The following is a 24,909-nucleotide window of genomic DNA, read 5'->3' as shown; positions in this document are numbered from 1 at the left end:
ATCTGCCCTCTACACACCCCCCATTCAATGACAAAGGGTCAAAACACCTCATGAATATTCAGCGATACACATGCAGTCTGAAGTGTGTACTTATCATGGCAACAGAGAGGAAGAGCAGAAATTTCCATTTTTGAAACAAAAAAAGGAAAAATTCTAAAACAGAACTCTGGGCACTTGTGTCTGTGATCGATCACAGCAGTGGAATGACAAAAATAAATAAATAAAGTGACTGATACACTAGATGGCAGCAGAGTTTCACAATGACCATTCACGTATGGTTCGACAAGTTTACTTAATTTTGACATTAGAATCATTTGTGGACATAAATTTTGAGCAATTTGAACAAGTATTAACACTCTATAAAAATCTTACCACAAGAACCACCATGAAACTGTCCAAATAATAGTATAACTGGACAATTATTTATCGTCCATCACTTTTGTCCCACAATCCTTTGAAGTGCTGTGATGTCACCACACTACTATCTGCATTCAGAGAAAATCTCTTCCAATCACATTTGATGAATGAAAATAAGGTGGACCAATTTTTAATATAAATTTGCAGGAATTAAAAGATCTGTATTTGTTTCATGCCAGTACAGCAGACAGGGCTTTACAGCTTGTCCAAATGACTGCAATAATCCACCACAAATATATTACACTTCAACAACTGCAGTGTGCTGATATTCTATTAAACGTGTTTTATTAAACAAAAGATCTGAGTCGGTCTCACGATAATATCTAACAACACATATTTTTTAAATTTATGACACAGTACATGTATACATGATGTGTTATTTTAACATGTTCTTGAAAGTCATTTACAGTACATTTTATATTATATAACATATATTTACATATGTTTTTATGTAAAGTACAGTAGTGTTTTCTGACATAAATATAAAAATATCAAACATTTAAAACTCTGTTTCAATAATGTTCAGATACTATGAACATAAAAATATTTGAAATATGTTTCACTTGAATATCAACAGAAAATATGTTCCTTCAGAGAAATCCATTTTAATAAAATAAATGAATAATTAGCTGAAGAATTAGCATTATAAATAACTAATGGCTTAGTAGTTAGGGTCTGCCCCTGAGCAAGGCAGTATCTCTCCATCTGGAGTTGGTCCCTGGGTGCCAGACTGTGGCCGCCCACTGCTCCTCGTGGGTGGATGGTCTCTCACTGTAAGTAGGATGGTTTAAATGCAGAGGATAACATACAAGGACAATAAAGGCAGTTCCCCAAGTTGTGTGAATAATTTTAAAAGTGGATCCACGATGGCTTGTCTCAAGCTGGACTGATCTGTAGCACAGACACAGAGAACAGTTTTTTGTGAGCCGACGTATTAAATGTTCCCAAATATCTGCAATGTAAAAACAAAACAGTATTTCTTCACACACACCTTATTGTTGCAAAAGCCCTTTCCCAGGATGATTCCCAGGAATGAGATGAGGATGTTTGCTCCACAGATTAGAGTCTGCATGCCGCTGGCGGCACCCAGCACACTGAACAGAACCACATTCCACAGAACAACACCTTTGGGCTCCAGACACACACCAGACCACAGAGTCCTGTTGTACAGATAGCCAGCATCGCTGAGGGACACACAAACAACCATCACTTAGTTTGATGTGCATGCACCATCCCTAGTTCTCAAGACCAGGAACCTAAGTGGCTCTACTCTACTCTTTTCTACTCTCCTATTTTACTCTTCCTTTTAAGCTATTTAGATATACCTTTATATATTAGCATAGTTCCACCTTAGAATTGGAGTATAATATATAAGATATAGCTTACTGAATTTTCATGTGTTCGCTTTTCTTTTGTTAATCTTTTCATCCTTTTTCTTGACATTAGTTACATAATCTTCAGCATTACAGCTGTTATTCAGGTGATTTCACTTGTGGTGGAGTTAATATGACTCACAGAAAAAGGTGATCTTCGCATTTTAGTTCTTGTCAATGTTGTGTGCTCACAATATATTCAAGTAAATTGCCCTTAAGGGTAAGGAAGCTTTTTGAGCAGCCTTTGCCGCCATCTAGCAGGTGAGGTGAACATTTCCTGGCTTCGGGTAAACTTCCTACTTGAAACACAAAATTCAGTAAAGAAGGCATTTCTTAATTTCAGCAATACATAATTTTTGGCAGGCAGAGCTTTGACCTCCCGGTGTTCTTTTATAAAAATTACGATTTTGAGAAATTTACAGTTCTTGAGTTTTAGGACATGGAAGATTTTGCTGTACAGACAGACAGAAGGAAAGCAATTTCTCTTGACAAACACAACTTACATTTGTGAAGAAACACACACACACAATTCCATTCATTTTTATAATGCCAAATCACAACATAAGTCCCCCAAAAGGGCAAAAGGGCTTCACAAGGGTAAGGGCCAACTTTACCAACCCCCCTGTGCAAGCATATAGGCAACAGTCGTAAGGACAAACTCCCTCAGACAGTTTGATTGACATTGTCTTGCTGAAATAAGCAGGGATGCCCCTGAAAAAGACGCTGCTTGGATGGCAGCATGTGTTGCTCCAAAACCTGGATGCACCTGTCAGCATTGATGGTGCCATCACAGATGTGTAAGTTGCCCATGCCATGGGCACTAACACATCCCCATACCATCAGAGATGCTGGCTTATGAACTTTGTGCTGGTAACAGTCTGGATCGTCTTTTTCCTCTTTAGTCTGAAGGACATGATGTCCTGAGCTGCGGTAAGATCCTTTAGACAATGATATTAATTTTTAATGCAGTGCCACCTGTGGGATCAAAGGTCACGGACATTCAATGTTGGTTTTCAGCCTTGCTGCTTACATGTAGAAAGTTCTCCAGATTCTCTGAATCTTCTGATTATATTATGGACTGTAGATGATGAAATCCCTAATTCTTTGCAATTGAATGTTGAGAAACATTGTTCTTAAACTGCTGGACTATTTTTCACGCAGTTGTTCACAAAGTGGTGATCCTCACCCCATCTTTGCTTGTGAAGGGCTGAGACTTTTGGGGATGCTCCTTTTATACCCAATCATGACACTCACCTGTTTCCAACTGAACTGTTCACCTGTGGAATGTTCCAAACAAGTGTTCTTTGAGCATTCATCAACTTTCCCAGTCTTTTGTTGCCCCTGTCCAAGTTTTTTTGAAATGTGTTGCAGACATCCATTTCAAAGTGAGCAAATATTTGTACAAAAACAATAAAGTTTATCAGTTTGAACATTAAATATCTTGTCTTTGTGGTGTATTCAATTGAATATAGGTTGAAGAGGATTTGCAAATTATTGTATTCTGTTTTTATTTACATTTTACACATCAATTGAATATAGGTTGAAGAGGATTTGCAAATTATTGTATTCTGTTTTTATTTACATTTTACACAACGTCCCAACTTCATTGGAATTGGGGTTGTACATGTGCCTTCTGGCAAACAGTAACTCAACTTTCACCTGTTATCTTTAAGAAAATTATTTTCTGTTCAACTGCACTATGAAGCTGTGTATAACTTATGATACAACATACAAAAGTTTCACGATTCACAGTTGGTCCAGTCACAGCCACAGAAGCCTATAACTCCTTCAGAGTTGTGTGGGTGTCTTGTAGTCCTCCCTCACTTGTTTCCTTCTTGCACAGTCATTCCGTTTTTGGGAACTGGCCACTCCAGACAGATGTACCATAAGATAATACAGTTTATTTTTAACATTGTGCTCTTACCGATCTGCGTGAGGTTTTAGAGGGACGTCCCAGACTGGGCCTGACTCGGAGTTGTGCAGACACAGCGGACCCTGGACGAGGCCGGTGGCACTGACCAGGCAGCAAAAGCCAGCAACAAACAGGCAAACACAGGAGTATACCAGCTGACACAACATCTGGACACACACACACACACAGTAAAAGATCTATGACAATCAAAAAGAGTTTACGCTGAAATCACGTTTCTGCAATCCTGGTCAAAAATTGACATCCCTTCTTTTCAGGTACAACCTTTAATATATCTGAAGAAACAAATGCTAATCAGTCAATTTTGTATAACCTGCATATCCTCAAAGTTACTCAACAAAATAACTTCTACACAATAAAATAATCAAAATAATTCTCTAGCAACAATGGCAGCCTCAAGACGTGTTGTAACCATCGAGAGGCTTGTTGCACCTTTATGCAAGTAGTTTCTGAGATCCCCCCACCCCCACCCCCACCCCGCATACAGTAGTGTTCAGAATAATAGTAGTGCTATGTGACTAAAAAGATTAATCCAGGTTTTGAGTATATTTCTTACTGTTACATGGGAAACAAGGTACCAGTAGATTCAATAGAGTCTCACAAATCCAACAAGACTAAGCATTCATGATATGCACACTCTTAAGTCTATGAAATTGGGCTATTAGTAAAAAAAAAGTAGAAAAGGGGGTGTTCACAATAATAGCAGCATCTGCTGTTGATTCTACAAACTCAAAACTATTATGTTCAAGCTGCTTTTTAGCAATCCTGTGAATCACTAAATTAGTATTTAGTTGTATAACCACAGTTTTTCATGATTTCTTCACATCTGCGAGGCATTAATTTTGTTGGTTTGGAACCAAGATTTTGCTCATTTACTAGTGTGCTTGGGGTCATTGTCTTGTTGAAACACCCATTTCAAGGGCATGTCCTCTTCAGCATAAGGCAACATGACCTCTTCAAGTATTTTGACATATCCAAACTGATCCATGATACCTGGTATGCGATATATAGGCCCAACACCATAGTAGGAGAAACATGCCCATATCATGATGCTTGCACCACCATGCTTCACTGTCTTCACTGTGAACAGTGGCTTGAATTCAGAGTTTGGGGGTCGTCTCACAAACTGTCTGTGGCCCTTGGACCCAAAAAGAACAATTTTACTGTCATCAGTCCACAAAATATTCCTCCATTTCTCTTTAGGCCAGTTGATGTGTTCTTTGGTAAATTGTAACCTCTTCTGCACATGTCTTTTATTTAACAGAGGGACTTTGCGGGGGATTCTTGCAAATAAATTAGCTTCACACAGGCGTCTTCTAACTGTCACAGCACTTACAGGTAACTCCAGACTGTCTTTGATCATCCTGGAGCTGATCAATGGGTGAGTCTTTGCCATTCTGGTTATTCTTCTATCCATTTTGATGGTTGTTTTCCGTTTTCTTCCACACATCTCTGGTTTTTTGTCCATTTTAAAGCATTGGAGATCTTTTTTTTTTTTGCACCTGCGTATAGGTTTTCCCCTCTCCAATCAACTTTTTAATCAAACTACGATGTTCTTCTGAACAATGTCTTGAACGTCCCATTGTCCTCAGGCTTTCAAAGAGAAAAGCATGTTCAACAGGTGCTGGCTTCTTCTTTAAATAGGGGACACCTGATTTACACCTGTTTGTTCCACAAAATTGACAAACTCACTGACTGAATGCCACACTATTACGTATTATTGTGAACACCCACTTTTATACTTTTTTTTTTACTAATAGCCCAATTTCATAGCCTTAAGAGTGTGCATATCATGAATGCTTGGTCTTGTTGGATTTGTGAGAATCTACTGAATCTACTGGTACCTTGTTTCCCATGTAACAATAAAAAATATACTCAAAACCTGGATTAATCTTTTTAGTCACATAGCACTACTATTATTCTGAACACTACTGTATATAGTAATGGTAAATGCCACACTGGCAGAACCATTTATGTACATTAATACACATATATGCAATTTATTATTGCAAGACAGAAGGTATGTAGTGCGTGAGTGAACGTGGTGTGTGTGTGTGTGTGTGTGTGTGTGTGTGTGTGTGTGTGTGTGTGTGTGTGTGTGTGTGTGTGTGTGTGTGTGTGTGTGTGTGTGTGTGTGTGTGTGTGTGTGTGTGTGTGTGTGTGTGTGAGAGACCCCATCTGCCCTTCATGATCAGCCTACACCATCCTACTCAAAGCCAACCGACAACTTCTATCAGGAAGGGCCGACCACCAAAACAACACAAAGACAGACAACGAAAGACAAGTGGTGAAGGCAATAACTGTGCAGTGATGAGAAGTGAGACACCAAGGAGACGAGGCCCCAACCATACAACTTCTATCCAATCCAATCCACTTTATTTATAAAGCACATTTAAACAGACCCGAGTCTCCAAAGTGCTGCACAACAAAAGCATTGACACGGAAAATAGCAATAATAACAATAAAATAGATAAGATAAAATAATACATAAATAAATAAAACCATGATAAAAAAAATAAATTTCAATAAAATAAAAATAAAATAAGACACAAGGACCGTACAACTCACGCGGTGTTAAAAGCCAAGGAATAAACGTGGGCCTTAAGACGGGACTTAAAACACTCCACAGTGTTTTACTAGGACAAACAACCGCACATGAACAAACAGTGACAACAACAGTCTGTTGTCTATTTAGTGAGCATCCATACCGTTATCTAGGACACCAGAGTCTTGATCCCCTTGAGAGCACCCAAAACCAAATTGTGGTGACGGCCACAAACACACAACTATCCACACATAGAGACCCAGATCACAGCTAAATATCTGATCACTACTGTGGCTTGTGTGTTGGGCCAAGACAAAAGTACAAAAACTTACCATATGACGTGGACCACTCTGGCACGTCAGAAGCCATATGGCCGACTGCACACAACAGACGGAAATGGGTCCAGGACACAGGGCCCCAGGAGAAACCAGGAGACAAAGGGCAGAGGAAGGGCATGGGGGCCAGGAAGGGCAGCCACCAGAGCCACCGGGACAGCCCGACTAACCACCAGGGGAACGACCGGAATGCCCCCCCCCCACGGAGGCACAGGAAGCAACCCCATACCCAAGGGAAGTACACAGGGTGCCAACATGGACCCACAAAAGGGGGGGCCCTAGAACCACACCACCCGGACCACGGCCCCCAAAGGGAGGAGCGAACGGCGGCGGGGAGCAAAGGAGCCACTGCATCCGAACCCAAAGCACAGACAGGGACCACTGAGCCATATGAGGGCATGGCCCAGCCCCCAGACAAGAGGCGAGACCCAATCCCCCGTGCTAGGAAGCACACGAGGCCCCATCAACACCCAAGACCCCCCCCCCCCCCAGTGCAAACAGCAGGACCACTCCCAAACTCCCTCCCAGCCCCAATCCACCCCCTGCCCCATACCCCACCCCAAACACCAAAGTCCAAGATTGGGAGATCGCCCAAGTGAGAGCGGGGCAACACCCCACAGATACTACAGCTCCCAACCCCCCCCAGAAGCTGTCCACAACCCAGTGCCAACACCCGTGCCCCATCAAAACCCCCCACCCCCCCCAACAGGCCGCGGGACCCTGGGCTCCGTAGTAGTAGTAGTAGTGCCCCGAGACCATGGCAGAACCGGTGAGGCAGACCCCCCACCCCAGAGCCCCAGACATCCACAGCCACCCTGGGCCAACCCTACATGCCACACTCACCCTATCTACCAACCCCATGATATTCTGATAATTATCGAAGATAATGTTTTCATTATCGGATTATCTTTTCAGATAACTTTGAAAACCATTATCGGACTAATTATTTTCCGATAAATTTTTGTCCAGTAATTTTTAGACTGTTAACGTGGTAAACAAAGCTGAACAACTACAAACACTTATAAAATTTAAAATCAGTTGAGCACCTACCTGTTAAATGTTTTATAGCAGATGTGTAGTTCTACCCTTTGCAAACAGAGAAGAGCTGCTTCTAGAAGAAACCACTCTATCCTCTGCAGGCAAAGGAGAACTAGTCACAAAAAAAACTCAATTCTTTTAACCCCATATCACCCAAGTCATCCAGAGGCATACATTTTTAACTTATGGTTCAAATTTAACCAAACTAATTTCGGACAAGTTATTTAAATTAACGTCACATCTGAAGTTTTAAAAAGTGAAAATATCAGATATATGTTTTAGTTTTAAAGTAATGCGCTAATTTTTAAGATTTTAGTGTGGACATGCTGTGTCCAGGTGCATTATGGGTAGGATAGGGTAATCTCAGTACGTTCACGACATGAGAAACGCATTTGAGACACTCTGATCAGGCTCCACGGACAACAGCATTAAACTCTAGTGCCTAAAAATCTCATGAATATATTCTCTGGGTTTATAGACGTTATTGTGTTTGCGTTTATTAAATTCCACACATCTTAAACGTAGCCACACAGATTATCTGGAATTTTGTTTTGGCAAGTTTTCAAGGACTCTACTGCCATCTACTAGACAGTAGTGTTCATGGCAGTATTCTCCCTGAAGCTGGTCTGATATTTTCAATCACTATACTCGGTTCCAGCTCAAACTGTACGACAAAACCACACGGTGTAAAAGTTCAGAGCACACAATTTATGTTCTCACACACATTGTACGTTCAAAAACCACACGTCATACTCATGTTCCCAGAAGCAGAACATAAACAGGAGCTTTTTTTTCAAAACTTATTTTACAAAAATTCTCGATGGGAGACATCAAAATTTAAAAAAAAAAATTACAAGACAGGTCTGCGGCATTTGCACAAGCACAGTGCGCGAGGTTGGACGCTTGTAGCGCTTCAGCAGCAGGATTGCCACACGATGGCCAACCAGAATATCAAACAGGTTTGATTTTCATCTGACCATACGATCGCCGATCAGGAGGTGTCATGAGATGTTAATCACAGCTCGTTACTCCATGTATACTAAGCGATGCAGGATGCGCGATTAACCTGAAACTCGGTGCGATCCAAAAAATTCTCGCACGAATGAAATATCAGCTGAAAAAGGGCCAAAACTCGCACTGGCACCAGTAGATCATAGCAGTGTTCTATTTATTTTGACACCGGTTATATCAGATGGTTATCTAATTACCACTTGGCTTTTTTTTTTGAAAATGCCTTTTTTTTACAAATAAAAAATGGCATATTTTACAAAAGCACATTTATCTGTAAACACACAACACACCTCATATTAACGTGTTAGTTTACATAGAATGAATGAGTCAACCAATCAGTGTTAGCAGAGGCACATTTTACCCAGAATGCCATCTGTCTGTGTTTGTTACAAAACTTCAGAATTAGTGCATTATTCAATATTAAAAGATCTATGTTATATCTTAACTTTGCACAAATAACAGAATTGACATTAATGGAGTTATTCTATCAGTATTAATTTTATTTATACACCAAACCATAAGTCAGCATTGCTTTATTTTCCAAGACCTCCGCCTGACAGCAGCGCTGTGATTGAGTAGAAAGTTTAGCTTTGTGGCTCCTTTCATCTGCGGTTGTGTTGGAAGCCATGTAGTAAACTGGAGTTTCCAGCAGGGGGCAGGATGCTCAAAGACAGAAATGCTGACTCAGTGTTTGGGTCTGTCATCACCTCTGATGCTTCCAGAAGCAATTGTGGTGTTAAAACTCAGAATCAACTTGTTAGTAGTTGCGAGTGTACCGAGACAATACTGGAATTTATCAGTTATCTGTAACTTCTGATACATTTTTGGGTGGTTTATCATTTTAACTTTATCAAAGATAATTTCAGTTATCTGATTATCTGTTATCAAAGTTATTTTTTGGTTATCTGTGTCCACCACTGGTTATAATTAATCTCCCTTGCTGTGTGCGACCCCCGAACTGAGCAAAGATAAAGTGTTGCATTAAATGCAGGGCAGGAGACGGCATGTGGCAGACTACTGTGGGAGGCCATGACACACCGCTGCACCACAGCCTGCCCTGCAAACCCCACCACCGCCTAGTGACCCCAACTCTAAATTAGTGAATGTGTTTACTATAAATGAGTAGAAATAAAGTGTGTGCATTAAAATGGCAGGTCAGGAGTGGCGGATGGAGATCGTTGTGGGAGGCTGCAGCACACAACTGCGCCACAAACTCCCCTGCAAACCCATCCCCAACACCTGACCACAAAACTACATGAACCCTATAATGTGCTACTTAAAACCCAATATGATGTTCGTGCATGTACTGAGCTGGTGAAGTGCATTAAAAGGATGTGACCAAAAAAAAAAAAGAATTAGCACAATCGGACATCTAGGGTTAAGTATATTTTGAACTTTATGTTATGCACTCAGCAAGATGCAATGTTATTTTGTGTAAAATTGTAACACTGTACCTTTAAGATAATCAAGATATCTGAGCTGTTGATGCCTGTATCTGATTCTGGCATTAGATTAGTACTACAATGGAAGTATGTGAAATTACACAAAAAAGATGCATAGTGACATGCTGCAAAAAATAAATAAATAAATAAATAAATAAAAGGATGTGACATGTGAGGCCCAACCCCAAGCAGCCGGCAGAAGGGAGAGGCACAGTGCAGAGAGCGGGCCACAGACACCGGCCCCACCCGGCCCCGCAGCCCACTCCCAAACCCAACGGAGGCACCAGGGAAACCACAAGATGGGGGGGGAGGCGGGCAGTCCCGGAGGAGCACCGGAAGCTCAGGGGAAGAACAAACCAACAGCCGTAGATGGACAAGCCACCCTGCCCGGCAGTCCTAAAACAAGGAAGACGCGAGACCCAAGAGCGGCAGGAGCAGCCGAGGAGCCAGATGGAGACAGGCGGGCCCCACAAACACAGAGGGAGAGGCAGGGGCATGGAGGGCCACATATGAGCCGAGCCCCGCGGAGAGACACCAGACTCCAGCCCACCAATGGCAGAGCGGACAGACCCAACATGAAAAGGAACAATGGCCACTCAATTACCCCCCCAGCCAACAACATTCTTGTGTTGCTGTGCATTCGAGCTATTTTACATCCGTGGTGCAATGACAGATTTCAGCTCTCACCAAAGGCAGTACTACTTAATTATTTTTGTTCTCAAATTGTGTACATGACTGGTCTTTTTTTAAAGCAGAGGATGGTGGTTCACACATCTTATATTCACTCTACTCTGAAATAACTTGAAATGGTACAGGAATCCAGTGAAAATCTAAAGATTTATAGGGTGAGCTAAGCTCCAGATGTTTCAAGATCCTACTCTAATAACACCCCTGATTACAAGAGTAACGGTGGCAAGTTCAGACAAAACCTAAAGCACTGATTTAATTTTACTGCACAGTAGTAGAAGTGCTGGTCAAGTACAGTGCATAAATGAATTAAAACTCAGTCAGGAAGTCTGTCAGTGTCGACTTACCTCAGTTCGAAAAGCACAGCAGCCTTTGGTTTTACTGCTCAGTACGAAAGATCGCGCTCCAAGCAGCACCTGACATCAGACATAAATATCTTAATTTCCAGAATAAAATACAATTACTTTTGATAACTAGAGCACAGCACTCATAGAGCACAAACTTCCGGCAACACTAGTTTGCAAATTTTCAAGGTGAAAGTCCTGTTAGACGTGGCTTTTCATAAGATAAATTACATTACAAAATATTATACAGATCAAAAGGGTTTTTCATTGTTAAAAATTATCAAATATCTGCTTAATCCGTAATATGGATCAGATCAGTGGTGAGCATAGCTAACCAAAATATTAGCTTCAATAACAGATAATGAGCTAGCTGAAAAGTTATCTTTTATAAAGCTAAACCGATAAACTACCCAAAAATTTATCGGAAGCTACAGATAACCAATAACTTACAGTATTGTCTCCGGTACACTTACAACAAGCTATTTTGAGTTTTAACACCACAATCTCTTCTGATAGTATCAAAGTAGAATCAACACTTCTGTCTTTGAGTGCCCAGCCTCCTGCTAAAAACTCATGTTTATTACATAGCTTACAGACGCAGGGAAGATCAACTCTTTACTCAATAACAGCATTGCCGTGACGTGGAGGTCTTGGAAAATAAAGCAGTCCTGACTTATGGTTTTGAGTTATAAATAAAATTAATACTGATAGAATAACTCCATTAATGTCAATTCTGTCATTTGTACAAAGTTAAAATATAACATATATATTTTAATGTTGAATAATGCACTAATTCTGAAGTTTTGTAACAAACACAGACATATGGCAAAGGCTTATGGGTAAATTGTGCCTCCGCTAACACTGATTGGTTGACTCATTCATTCTATGTAAACCAACATGTCAATATGAGGTGTGTCGTGTGTTGGTGTTTACAGATAAATGTGCTTTTGCAAAATATGGCCTTTTTTTATTTGTAAAAAAAAAAAAAGGCATTTAAAAAAAAAAAAGCCAAGTTGTAATTAGATAAGCCAAGTTGTAATTAGATAACTGTCTACTGGATGCTCAGTACTTGGGCGAATACTGCCATGAACACTACTGGCCAGTAGATGGCAGTAGAGACCGTGACAACCTGCCAAACAAAATTCCAGATAATCCATCTCTGCTATGTTTAAGATGCGTGGAATTGAATAAATGCAAACTGAATTTCAGACATCTTATATATATTACTCTGGAACACAGACGGCAGACAGTGTTTGACATAAGCATCACTCTAATAGCAAACAGGAATTGACTGCAATGATTCCAATTGAAAATAATGGAGCAACCTGAGCTTCTTCTGGCATTTTTACATAAAAGAAACACAATAACAACATCTATAAACCCAGAGAATATATTCACAAGAGTTTTAGACACAAAGAGTTTAATGCTGTTGTCCGTGTGCAGCCTGATCACAGCATCTCAAATGCATTTCTTCTGTCGTGAATGTACTGAGGTACCCATAATGCACCTGGGCACAGCATGTCCACACTTAAACCTTCAAAATTAGTGCATTGCTTTAAAACTAAAACATATATCTGATATTTTCACTTTATAAAACTTAAGACGTGACGTTAATTTAAATAACTTGTCCAAAATTAGTTTGGTTAAAGTTTTAACCATAAGTTAAAAATGTATGCCTCTGGATGACTTGGGTGATATTGCCAGCATATCAGTATGGGATCAAAAAATAAGAAAAAAAAAAAAAAAAAAAAAAAAGCATTTTTCTTTTTTTGTGACCACTTGTCCTTTGCCTGCAGTGCATATAGTGGTTTCTTCTAGAACCAGCTCTTCTCTGTTTATGGAGGATACAACTGCGCATCAACTATAAAACATCTAACAAGTAGATACTTAAGTGATTTTAGAATTGATAGATGTTTAATCTGGATCAGATTCAGATCAATCTTTGTGCATCAACTAACACCAAACAGTCTAATAAGTGAGTTTATTTATCCAAGATTAGACTGCTATATGAAACCTGGCCCAGTTCTACTCACGTCCAAAAAAATTAATAAATAAGGTTTATAACTCCTTCAGAGTTGAGCTAAAATTACCAAAATTGTGTCACTGTCCAAAACTTCACTGTACTGACAACTTAAAAACAAGTAAACAAATAAATTAAAGCTTTCCAATATCTATCTATCTATCTAGTCATTACAAGAAAGCAGATTTTAATTTAGATTCTAAATACATTTGACCTAGTCCCTTGTTGCCAAATTTTTGAACAGCATTGTAACTGTGATTCACAGTTTCTATCTTTAGTCAGTTGAGCTGAGTCTGAATGTTGTTACTAAAAAGAAGAAAATCTGTCACGTGACACCAAAATATAGGCTTTAAGTCTTTAAGAGGAAGATGACTCACTCACACAGTCACTCACACACTCACTCACGCACGCACACATGCACGCACGCACGCATGCACGCACACACACACACACTGCACCTTTGGGTTTTTGTTTTGTTTTTTTTACTTTTTATTTAAGGGTTTTGTTTTGTTTTTCTTCAAAACAGAACAATACCTGAGACAAGTACTAAAAATATGTAGTAATAATAATAATAATAATAAAATAATATAAAATAAAAATAGTAATAATAAAAGTACAATATATATCATCATTGCTGCATATGGTACAAAAGCACATACACCAATAAATACATATTATATAGTGCAATAATAAAGATAATGCACCCACACACATACTCTGGTTAAAAAGGTCCATTTTCATTTGTAATGATGCAGTCATTTTTTCCATCATACTATATACCTGTTTTAGCCTCTGTTTCCATTCAGTTACCGTTGGTGACTTCACATTCTTCCAATTAACAATAATGATTTTCTTGGCAATCAACAATAAATAAATAAATATCTTTGGTCAGCAGTGAAAGCATCAACTGGTGTAACACAGAATAAAAATAAAAAAAAAACAATATTTGAGGGGACTTCTCTTTTTAACAATTTTCTCAATCTCTTCTTTAATGTTTTTCCAGTACTCAAAATGACTGGACAGTCCCACAATATGTGTGTATGATCCCCTATTTTGCTACATTGTCTCCAGCATGAAGCTGCTGAGGAATCCTTTACAAAATGTGAAATAACCAAGGGTGTATAGAAATATTAGATTTTAAGTTTCCAGGCAAACGCCTTCCACTGCTGACCATTGATTCCCTTATGACTGCTGTCACAAAGTTGATCCCACAGCTCGTATTCTATTATCATATTAGATTCTAATTCCAATTTTTCCTTGACATTGTACATATTCTGAAACAGATCTGTTGAAAGTCTTTTATAAAGATGGGAAATAGGTTTGTTTACCTGAAGACTTTTTTCTAAAAATGTAATGAAATTATTACTCGATAACATTTGGGAATTTGCCAATTCGCTCTTTTTCTTTATGATTTGTAATGTAGTGCCTAATTTGCAGATATTTATATATATATATATATATATATATATTTGGTTGAAAATCATTTGCAGTCCATAAATACTCGAATTTTGGAACCCAGCATCTGATACCTTAAAAAGTCCTGGGTTGCTTTCATAGTGTCTTTGTGCCATTTCTCACATCTTTATTGTATCATTCCAACTCCATTCTGGTGGCGTACAAAGGCAAAATTATAACAGCTCTGTCATTGTCAACTACTTATAACTTTCAATAAATAAATAAATATGCTGCATTCCCGTCACTGTTCACTAGTGATGGCCAAATGAGGCCTCATGAAGCATTTGCTATTTTTTGAGCCCACTGATTTGACAAGAGACTGAAATCTAGTGAATTTGGAAAAAACAGCATATGCTTCATGAGGCGTCATGTGGTCATCACTACCTTTCACCTGTCATAGGCTTCATGTCCATTTAATGCTTTTTACCAAGCACCAGTACCTTTTTTAAATAGCTTTAAATGAGAACAGAGTATGTATGTAGCCTCATGCGGCTACCTCCAGCGTCTTTTTGTGCGGCAGCTCTGAGCGCTTTATTTTGAAAATCCATGAACAATAGAGACAAGAGAGCCCATCTATGATAGCAGACTAGACAGACAATATGCCCCTGCTGATGGTGAGTGCTTTTATCTATTTTACATTATAAGCTAGTTATTAGCTGATTATTGTTGTCATAGAAACAAATCACACAAGGAAGACTTTTTATTTTTACGAAAGTGCTGATCTGAAGCACTGGGATGAAAAATTTTTGAATGCGATCTCAGCAGGTTTCTGTTATATGGACACGGGGTCTTAGATGGGCATATATTCTAAAGTGTCTAAAATGTATGCACCTTGTGCACATAGTTTTTGCTTTTATATTGAAGATGCTGTGGTAGAAGTCTAAATCAATAACTATAGCTTCCACCTCTTCTCAACAAAAATATAAACGCAACACTTTTGGTTTTGCTCCCATTTTGTATGAGATGAACTCAAAGATCTAAAACTTTTTCCACATACACAATATCACCATTTCCCTCAAATATTGTTCACAAACCAGTCTAAATCTGTGATAGTGAGCACTTCTCCTTTGCTGAGATAATCCATCCCACCTCACAGGTGTGCCATATCAAGATGCTGATTAGACACCATGATTAGTGCACAGGTGTGCCTTAGACTGACCACAATAAAAGGCCACTCTGAAAGGTGCAGTTTTATCACACAGCACAATGCCACAGATGTTGCAAGATTTGAGGGAGCGTGAAATTGGCATGCTGACAGCAGGAATGTCAACCAGAGCTGTTGCTCGTGTATTGAATGTTCATTTCTCTACCATAAGCCATCTCCAAAGGCGTTTCAGAGAATCTGGCAGTACACCCAACCCGCCTCACAACCGCAGACCACGTGTCACCACACCAGCCCAGGACCTCCACATCCAGCATGTTCACCTCCAAGATCGTCTGAGACCAGCCACTCGGACAGCTGGTGAAACAATCGGTTTGCATAACCAAAGAATTTCTGCACAAACTGTCAGAAACCGTCTCAGGGAAGCTCATCTGCATGCTCGTCGTCCTCATCGGGGTCTCGACCTGACTCCAGTTCGTCGTCGTAACCGACTTGAGTGGGCAAATGCTCACATTCGCTGGCGTTTGGCACGTTGGAGAGGTGTTCTCTTCACGGATGATGCGAAGGAGATGTGTTGCACTGCATGAGGCAAATGGTGGTCACACCAGATACTGACTGGTATCCCCCCCCCCAATAAAACAAAACTGCACCTTTCAGAGTGGCCTTTTATTGTGGGCAGTCTAAGGCACACCTGTGCACTAATCATGGTGTCTAATCAGCATCTTGATATGGCACACCTGTGAGGTGGGATGGATTATCTCAGCAAAGGAGAAGTGCTCACTATCACAGATTTAGACTGGTTTGTGAACAATATTTGAGGGAAATGGTGATATTGTGTATGTGGAAAAAGTTTTAGATCTTTGAGTTCATCTCATACAAAATGGAAGCAAAACCAAAAGTGTTGCGTTTATATTTTTGTTGAGTATATCTTGTTCTTATCTTACCAAAAACCCGGAGCCCCACAGACCCGTTGCCCATGTGGCCTCTCTGGTCACATGTCCCTCCAATAAGAAGTTGTACTTCAGCTCAGGAAACAACAGCAGGATGTTGGACAGCATACAGACAATTGCAAGGGGAACCAGCGAGAAACCAACACATCGTAATGATGACGAAACACACATCTAAAGGGAGAGATATACAGTCGTAAATATAAAATAAACGTGTAATTAGATTTAAACAGCAAACCCTTCAGAATGGCGTTTAATTCAGACAGTTAGCAGTTTATAACTTAGCAGGTGTTTAACCACGAGTCCTCATGGATGATATCAGTTGTTGCTGTCTCAGTTAGATATGCAACAATGCATCATAGTGGTGTGAAATGGTATCAGCTTAAAAGGTATGTTTTTTCTAGAAATGTAGACAAACATAATGAGCTATAAACTAATGTAAGTTGTTGGGTAATGTAAGTTCTTGTAAATATGTCAGTGTGTATAGTTGTGCTCCAAAGTTTACATACCCTGGCAGAATTCTTGTTTTTTTTTTTTTTCCTTTGGCCATTTTTCGGAGATTATGAATGATAACACAAAAACATTTTTTCACTAATGGTTAGTGGTTGTGTGAAGCCATTTATTGTCAAACAACTGTGTTGACTCTTTTAAAATCATAATGACAACAGAAACTACCCAAATGATCCTGAGCAAAAGTTTACATTCCCCAGTTCTTAATACCATGTATTGCCCCTTTTAACATCAATGACAGCTTCGAGTCCTTTGTGGTAATTGTGGATGAGGCTTTTTATTTGCTCTGATGGTAAAGCTGCCCATTCCTACTGGCAAAAGGCACAGGTTCCTGTAAATTACTGGGCTGTCATGCATGAACTGCACATCTGAGATCTCCCCAGAGTGGCTCAATGATGTTGAGGTCAAGAGACTGAGATGGCCACTCCAGAACTTTCACTTGGATCATTGTCATGTTGGAACATCCAACTTCATCCCATGTGCAGCTTCTGGGCTGATGAGTGCAAATTTTCCTAGTATTTTCTGATAACATGTTGCATTCATCCTGCCATCACTTTTGACCAAGTTTCCTGTGCCTTTGTAGCTCACACATCCCCAAAACATCATCGATCCACCTCCGTGTTTGACAGTAGGAATAGTGTACCTTTCATCATAGGCCTTGTTGACTTCTCTCCAAATGTAGTCTTTTTGTGGCCAAAAAGTTCAACTTTGGTCTCGTCACTCCACTTTGTTCTCTGTGCTGTTTGGTGTATTGTAAGCAGGATACTTTTTTTTTTTAACTTTTATTAAAACAATTCCTTGACAGATAGTCACACACTCACAAAAACCGAATTACACTTGCCATTTGTTATTATAGACATGGTTTTTTAAAAAAAGGGAGAGAAATAGCATTAAAAAAGGAAAATAAATAGGCATTGGTGCACTCTAAATTCCCAAAATCTCAAAGTAGGTGATTACAGATGACCATTTCCTTAAGTATGGCTCTCTCTTAAGTCTTAGTATTGAAGTGATGTCTTCCATACAGTTCACAGATCCCAGTCTTTGAGTCCATTGAGTCTATGTGCTATTAACACAAGCACTCTTAGCATGTATGTTTTGTCCTTATCCAAAACACCAGGTGTTGTACCAAGCAACATAACCAGTGAAATATTAACTGGTGTATTAAGATCCAAAATCTTTTTTATTTCTTTAGTCACCTGTTCCCAATAAACAATTAGCATTGGACACTCACAAAAAATGTGAGAAATCACCAATTTGTCCACACTTTCGCCAGCAGAGGGCACTGGTGTTGTTGTTATAGCTGGCCAAAACAGTAGGTGTCTTAAAAAATCTAAGTCTTAATTTCCAGCTGAATTCTCTCCAATTTGGACTGCTTAAACATTTATGCCAATCTTCCCATGATTTCTCCCAGTCTATGTCCTCTGTTATAGTGTTGAGCTCCAATTCCCATTTATTCTTCGTATCTAATGTACTGTCGTCTAGCTCAATACGTATGAGTTTGTATAAAACTGATATTATTTTCTTCTGTATTTTTTTGTCTTCTACAACCTCTATCCAAAATTGTTCAAAATCTGTTGGGTGGGCTTTGATTTGTTCAAATTCTTTGTGCTTCTTAAGATAATGACGTATTTGAAAGAATCTGAAAATATTGTTACTTGGAATATTGAATTCTCGTTGTATCTGGGAGAATTATTTAAGGGTTGTTCCTGAAAACAATTGACCTATCACTTTTAGTCCTCTGTCTGCCCATTTACTAAAGCCTCCATCTTGTCTCGCAGGCAAAAAAAATCTGCTATATTTGTTATTTCTAAAGCTCTAGACAAAACTAAGGGTAATTTAAATTGTTTCCTAACTTTCTCCCACACACCTAAAGTAAATGTGATCCATTCATTCAGAATTTTAAGTTTCTTCCATTGTTTTCTTTCCATAAATAAGAGAGCTGATATTGGCCTATCTGAAACTGAACTCTGCTCTAACTGAAACCATCTCGTGTCAATATCTGATTTACACCATGTGACCACAGCTTTTAGCTGAGCAACCCAAAACTAACTTTTAAGATGTGGAAGGGCTAGGCCACCCTTACCTTTTGGGGAGCAAAGAAATTTGAGTCTCACCCTAGGGCATTTATTTTGCCAAATGAATTTAGTTAAAAGTCTGTCCAGGAGTTTAAAAGTGGTATGAGGCACTGTAACTGGAAGAGAATTAAAAAGAAAAAGAAATCGCGGCAACACGTTCATCCTTATAGTTTCTATCCGGCCTATAAGAGACAGAGGGAGTGTCTGCCATTTCTCTAGATCACTTCTAACTTGGGATATTAGTTTTCCATAATTTAAATTGTAAAGTTTTGATGTGTCGGATGTTAAGATAACTCCCAGGTATCGGAAGCCCTCCTTTGCCCATTTAAATTTAACATCAGAGTTTAACTGACACGGCCATTGTCCTGAAATCATCATAGCCTCAGATTTTTCCTTATTCACCTTGTAACCACATACGTCACCAAATTTGCCAAGACAGTGCATGAGCGGGGGAATAGAATGTAATGGATTTTTATATACAAAAGTATATCATCAGCAAATAAAGATATTTTATGCTCTGTGCCTCTTTTATCTATAATGCCAGCTCTTTGATCATTTATCCTTATCCGTTCAGCCAATGGTTCAATGCTGAGAGCAAACAAAATTGGCGCGACTGTGCTGCCCTGCCTCACTCCCTGTTTTAGCTTGAAAAACTCAGAGCAGTAACCATTAATTCGAATTCTTGAAATTGGATCTCTGTTTATAGTATTAATCCAACTGATAAAAGTAGGGCTGAATCCAAATCTTTCCATTGTGTAGTTTAAATATCCCCAGTCCACCCTATCAAATGCTTTCTCGGCGTCCAACGCAAGAAACATTGTTGGGTGGTCAGATTTTTTGGCAGTGGACTGGATATTTAAAGCTCTTCTGATGTTGTTTGAACCTTGCCGTCCGGCTATAAAGCCTGTTTGATCAGGATTAATAAGTTTTCCAATATATAGTTGCATTCGCTTTGCTAAAATTGAACCTAGAAGTTTGACATCGTTCCCTAATAAACTAATGGGCCTATAAGACGTACACTCTTTCTGGTCTTTTCCTTCCTTATGAATTACTGATATTATGGCCTCAGACCAGCTTTTTGGTGGGTCTGTAAGCAGGATACTTTGTGGCATTTGCATAGAAATGCCTTTCTTCTGGCGATTCGACCATGCAGCCCATTTTTCTTCAAGTGTCTCCTTATTGTACATCTTGAAACAGCCACACCACTTTTTTTTCAGAGAGTCCTGTATTTCAGGTGAAGTTATTTGTGGTTTTTCTTTGCATTCCAAAAAATTTTCCTGGCAGTTGTTGCTGAAATTTTTGTTGGTCTACCTGACTGTGGTTTGGTTCCAACAAAATTCCTCATTTTCCACTTCTTAATTAGAGTTTGAACACTGCTGATCAGCATTCTCAGTCACTTAGATATCTTTTTATATCCCTTTCCTGTTTTATACAATTCAGTTACCTTTTCTTTGACAATTATGTTGCTTTCCCTATGACTCAGAAGCCAGAAACATCAGTGCAGCACTGGATGAAAGATGCAAGGGTCTGTCAGGAGCCCAGAAACTCACTGACCTTTCATACACACACACACTGATTACAAGCAAACAGATCACAGGTGAGGATGGTTACCTTTTGTAGATATTCAAACCCATTTGGGTCAACTTGTGTGCATGTTATCGGGCCATCACCAGCGTATGTAAATTTTTGATCAGGGTCATTTGAGCAGTTTTCATTGTTATTATGATTTAAAAAGAGTAAACACAGTTGTTTGACAATAAATAGCTTCACAGAACCACAAACCATGAGTGAAAAGAAAAAGGTTTTGTGTTGTCATTCATATTCTCTGACAAATGGCCAAAAAAATAAAAAATTCTGCCAAGGTATGTAAACTTTTGAGCACAACTGTAAGTTCAGATATGATACATATTGTAATACTTAGATATAGATTTGATACATTTCACAGTTCTTCATTCTTCACAGTTAAGAAATGCAAATCTATGAGTATATATATTATGTGCATACACTGATTCACCATTGGGAGAAGTTACATTGTAGAGTTCTACAGACTGTATATCATAAATTGTTCACAAAAACACTACACATCACATTTTTGACCTCCCAGGAAAATCATACTGCATATTTGGTAATTAAATAATTAAAATGCTTCGTGAAGTAAACTATTAAACTATTAATGTAACTTTCACATGCCTGGATTTGGCTGCATTAGAAAATGGGAAATAATAGGTTGCAATTGGGTTGGGCAATGTTTTCCCTGGAGTAAGTGGGCATATTCTGAATGAAACAACTATTTATTTATTTACTGAAATAATATTTAGGCTTTATATATGCTTTAAATATTTATTTAAAGCATATAGCCACAATGGATGTATCCATCCATTTCTATACCCACTTATTCCAATTAAGGGTCACAGGAGGGCCGGAGCCTATCCCAGCAGTCATAGGGCGTGAGGTGGGGTACACCCTGGAAAGGATGCCAGTCTGTCATGGGGCCACATGGAGACAAACAAACACATTCACACCTGCACGCACACCTACAGACAATTTAAAGTTTCCAGTCCACCTAACCTGCATGTCTTTGGATGTGGAAAGAAGTCAGAGCACCTGGACAAAACCCATGCAAACATGAAGAGAACATGTAAACTCCACACAGTAAAGCCACAGGAAGTGATCCCATGACCTTCTTGCTGTGAGGCAACAGTGCTCTCTTCTCCTGTTTGTTTTCTGCTCCATCCACAGCTTCGCACCTGCGTATCTATGTGAGATTCTGACTCTTCACCAGCCCAGCAGATTTCTACGATCTGCACAGCTCTACTTGTTGGAGCAGCCCAGGTCTCGAAGCAAACAGTGGGGTGATCGTGCTTTCGCAGTAGCAGGTCCTAAACTTTGGAACTCGCTGCCCCTTGACTTGCGTGCCATCTCGGATCTGCCCCTTTTAAAACAAAACTCAAAACGTACAACCCCTGGCAAAAATTATGGAATCACCAGCCTTGGAGGATCTGCTCGTTGACATTGACCCTATGTCATGAAATTGACCCTATGTGTCTTTTTGCAAGGAATGTTTTCACAGTTTTTGCTCTATGGCAAGATGCATTATCTTCTTGAAAAAATGATTTCATCATCCTTAAACATCAGAAAAGTGTCCAAAATATCAACGTAACCTTGTGCATTTATTGATGATGTAATGACAGCCATCTCCCCAGTGCCTTTACATGACATGCAGCCCCATATCATCAATGACTGTGGAAATTTACATGTTGTCTTCAGGCAGTCATCTTTATAAATCTCATTGGAATGGCACCAAACAAAAGTTCCAGCATCATCACCTTGCCCAATGCAGATTCGAGATTCATCACTGAATATGACTTTCATCCAGTCATCCACAGTCCACGATTGCTTTTCTTTAGCCCATTGTAACCTTGTTTTTTTCTGTTTAGGTGTTAATGATGGCTTTCGTTTAGCTTTTCTGTATGTAAATCCCATTTCCTCTAGGCGGTTTCTTACAGTTCGGTCACAGACGTTGACTCCAGTTTCCTCCCATTCGTTCCTCATTTGTTTTGTTGTGCATTTTCGATTTTTGAGACATATTGCTTTAAGTTTTCTGTCTTGACGCTTTGATGTCTTCCTTGGTCTACCAGTATGTTTGCCTTTAACAACCTTCCCATGTTGTTTGTATTTGGTCCAGAGTTTAGACACAGCTGACTGTGAACAACCAACATCTTTTGCAACATTGCGTGATGATTTACCCTCTTTTAAGAGTTTGATAATCCTCTCCTTTGTTTCAACTGACATCTCTCGTGTTGGAGCCATGATTCATGTCAGTCCATTTGGTGCAACAGCTCTCCAAGGTGTGATCACTCCTTTTTAGATGCAGACTAACAAGCAGATGTGATTTGATGCAGGTGTTAGTTTTGGGGATGAAAATTTACAGGGTGATTCCATAATTTATTCCTCAGAATTGAGTGAGTCCATATTTTTTTTCCTCTGCTTGGTCTAAAAAAGTAACCATTACTGACTGCCACAATCTTTTTTTCTTGATTTCTTATAGTGTTTCTTAAAGCCAGAAAGTTGCCATTTGAAATGACTTTAGTTTTGTGTCATGTCTGTGATCTGCTTTTTTTCTACAAAATTAAACAACAGAATGAACATCCTCCGAGGCCGGTGATTCCATAATTTTTGCCAGGGGTTGTATTTGTTTAGATGTGCTTTTGATACTTAGTCTTTTTAGACTTGGGAATCAAATGAATCCGTGTTCCTCTTTTTAACTATATTTTAAATGCGATTTTTATATGTACAGCGCTTTGGTCAACTTAGGTTGTTGTAAGGCGCTTAACAAATAAAATTTGATTGATTGATTGAAGTATGACTACATTAATATTTGTTGTTAGTCAGACAAGGGGACTGACCGTTTGAAAAATTTTAAATGGAAGATGTTTAGATTGTTTTATTGTGCCATTTTCTGTTTCTTCAAACACAGACACTTCAAGTGACCCCACTCTGGTTGTTCTACTTGTTTTACATGTCTTATAGCTGACGTGATATGCAGTATCACTTAGACTGCTGGTAATCTAGATTTAGTACTCCTAAAAAGCTATGTATGTGGATGAAGGTGATGCAATCCGAATTTGCTTTGAACAAGCACGAAGGTAAGATGATCCTCTCAATCCAGATCATTCTGACCTAAATTAAGTTTTTTTTCTTTCAGCAACTGGGACTGTGAATTTTGGTATGATCCAGTCCTAGGGGTGGATGTTGTCTTTGAACTGTTATCTTTGAAATGGATCTCTCTGATCCTAATCCTGCCTTTGGACATTTATTCTGATTATATTGGTCCTGATTACAGGAACAAAGCAATCAGCAATCATGACTGAAATTCAGTGAATAAGGCAACACAAACATCCATCTATTTTCAAAATCTGCTTAATCCAGTTAAGAGTCACAGGGGGCTGGAGCCTATCCCAGTAGTCATAGGGTGTGAGGCAGGGCACAACCTGGACAGAACACCAGTCTAACACAGGGCCGCATAGAGACAAACTAACACATTCACACCTGCATGCACACCTACGGACAATTTAAAGTTTCCAATCCACCCAACCTGCATGTCTTTGGATGTGGGAGGAAGCCGGAGCACCCAGAGGGAACCCACACAAACATGGGGAGAACAGGCAAACTCCACACAGAACAGTCACAGGTGGGAATCGATCCCATGACCTTCTTGCTGTGAGGCGCAACACAAACAAAACAACATAAAAGATCACAATCAAATTTAAGTGATCAGGAACAAAGGTCACTGATCAGGATCAAAGATGAGTGTTTATGCACAAAGATCAGGATTAGGATCACAAGTCAGAAATCACATTATCTCAGCTAGACATTATCTCAGTTTCTTCACCTGACTGTGGCCCTACAGCTGTCTCATGCTAATAATGAGCATAATCCATATTGATGTTTATTACTAGTTTACTATCACAAGTAGAGCAATAAAGATCTGAAAATGAAATAAAAATGTGCAGACTTACCATGTGACCTGATGCTGCTGGAACAGATAAAGGATCCGCAGTTAAGTTGCTCTGACAACAGAGGAGGAACCTGGTCTACTTATATCTTGTCCACAGAGTCATGCCCATTGCCATGTATGGAAACAAAAAGTCAATGTGGTAAATTAGCATAGGAAAGAT

General features: G+C 39.3%; 1 protein-coding gene across 1 annotated transcript; it reads right to left on the bottom strand.

Annotated features, from left to right (window-relative positions):
* Nucleotides 1-682: 682 nt before the first annotated feature.
* On the bottom strand, nt 683-24,909 carry LOC117509217 (transmembrane 4 L6 family member 5). The gene is made up of 6 exons (XM_034168942.1): nt 24,751-24,909; nt 16,644-16,820; nt 11,126-11,194; nt 3,715-3,869; nt 1,409-1,601; nt 683-1,308 (listed from the first exon to the last, which is right to left on the bottom strand). The coding sequence occupies exons 1-6, from the start codon at nt 24,751-24,753 to the stop codon at nt 1,294-1,296; spliced, it is 612 nt and encodes a 203-aa protein (XP_034024833.1). The 5' UTR covers nt 24,754-24,909; the 3' UTR covers nt 683-1,293.

This window comes from Thalassophryne amazonica, chromosome 4 (genome assembly GCF_902500255.1).
Source record: "Thalassophryne amazonica chromosome 4, fThaAma1.1, whole genome shotgun sequence".
NCBI classification, from domain to species: Eukaryota; Metazoa; Chordata; class Actinopteri; order Batrachoidiformes; family Batrachoididae; genus Thalassophryne; species Thalassophryne amazonica.
This window is presented reverse-complemented; position numbering and strand designations above follow the sequence as displayed.

Bases quoted from the DNA above. Each gene is read 5' to 3' on its own strand.
- LOC117509217 (XM_034168942.1), bottom strand. The intron at 3,870-11,125 runs GTAAGTCGACAC...GTGTGTGTCCAG, and splicing joins GCTGTGCTTTTCGAACTGAG to ATGTTGTGTCAGCTGGTATA. The intron at 1,602-3,714 runs GTAAGAGCACAA...TGTGTCCCTCAG, and splicing joins CTAAAACCTCACGCAGATCG to CGATGCTGGCTATCTGTACA.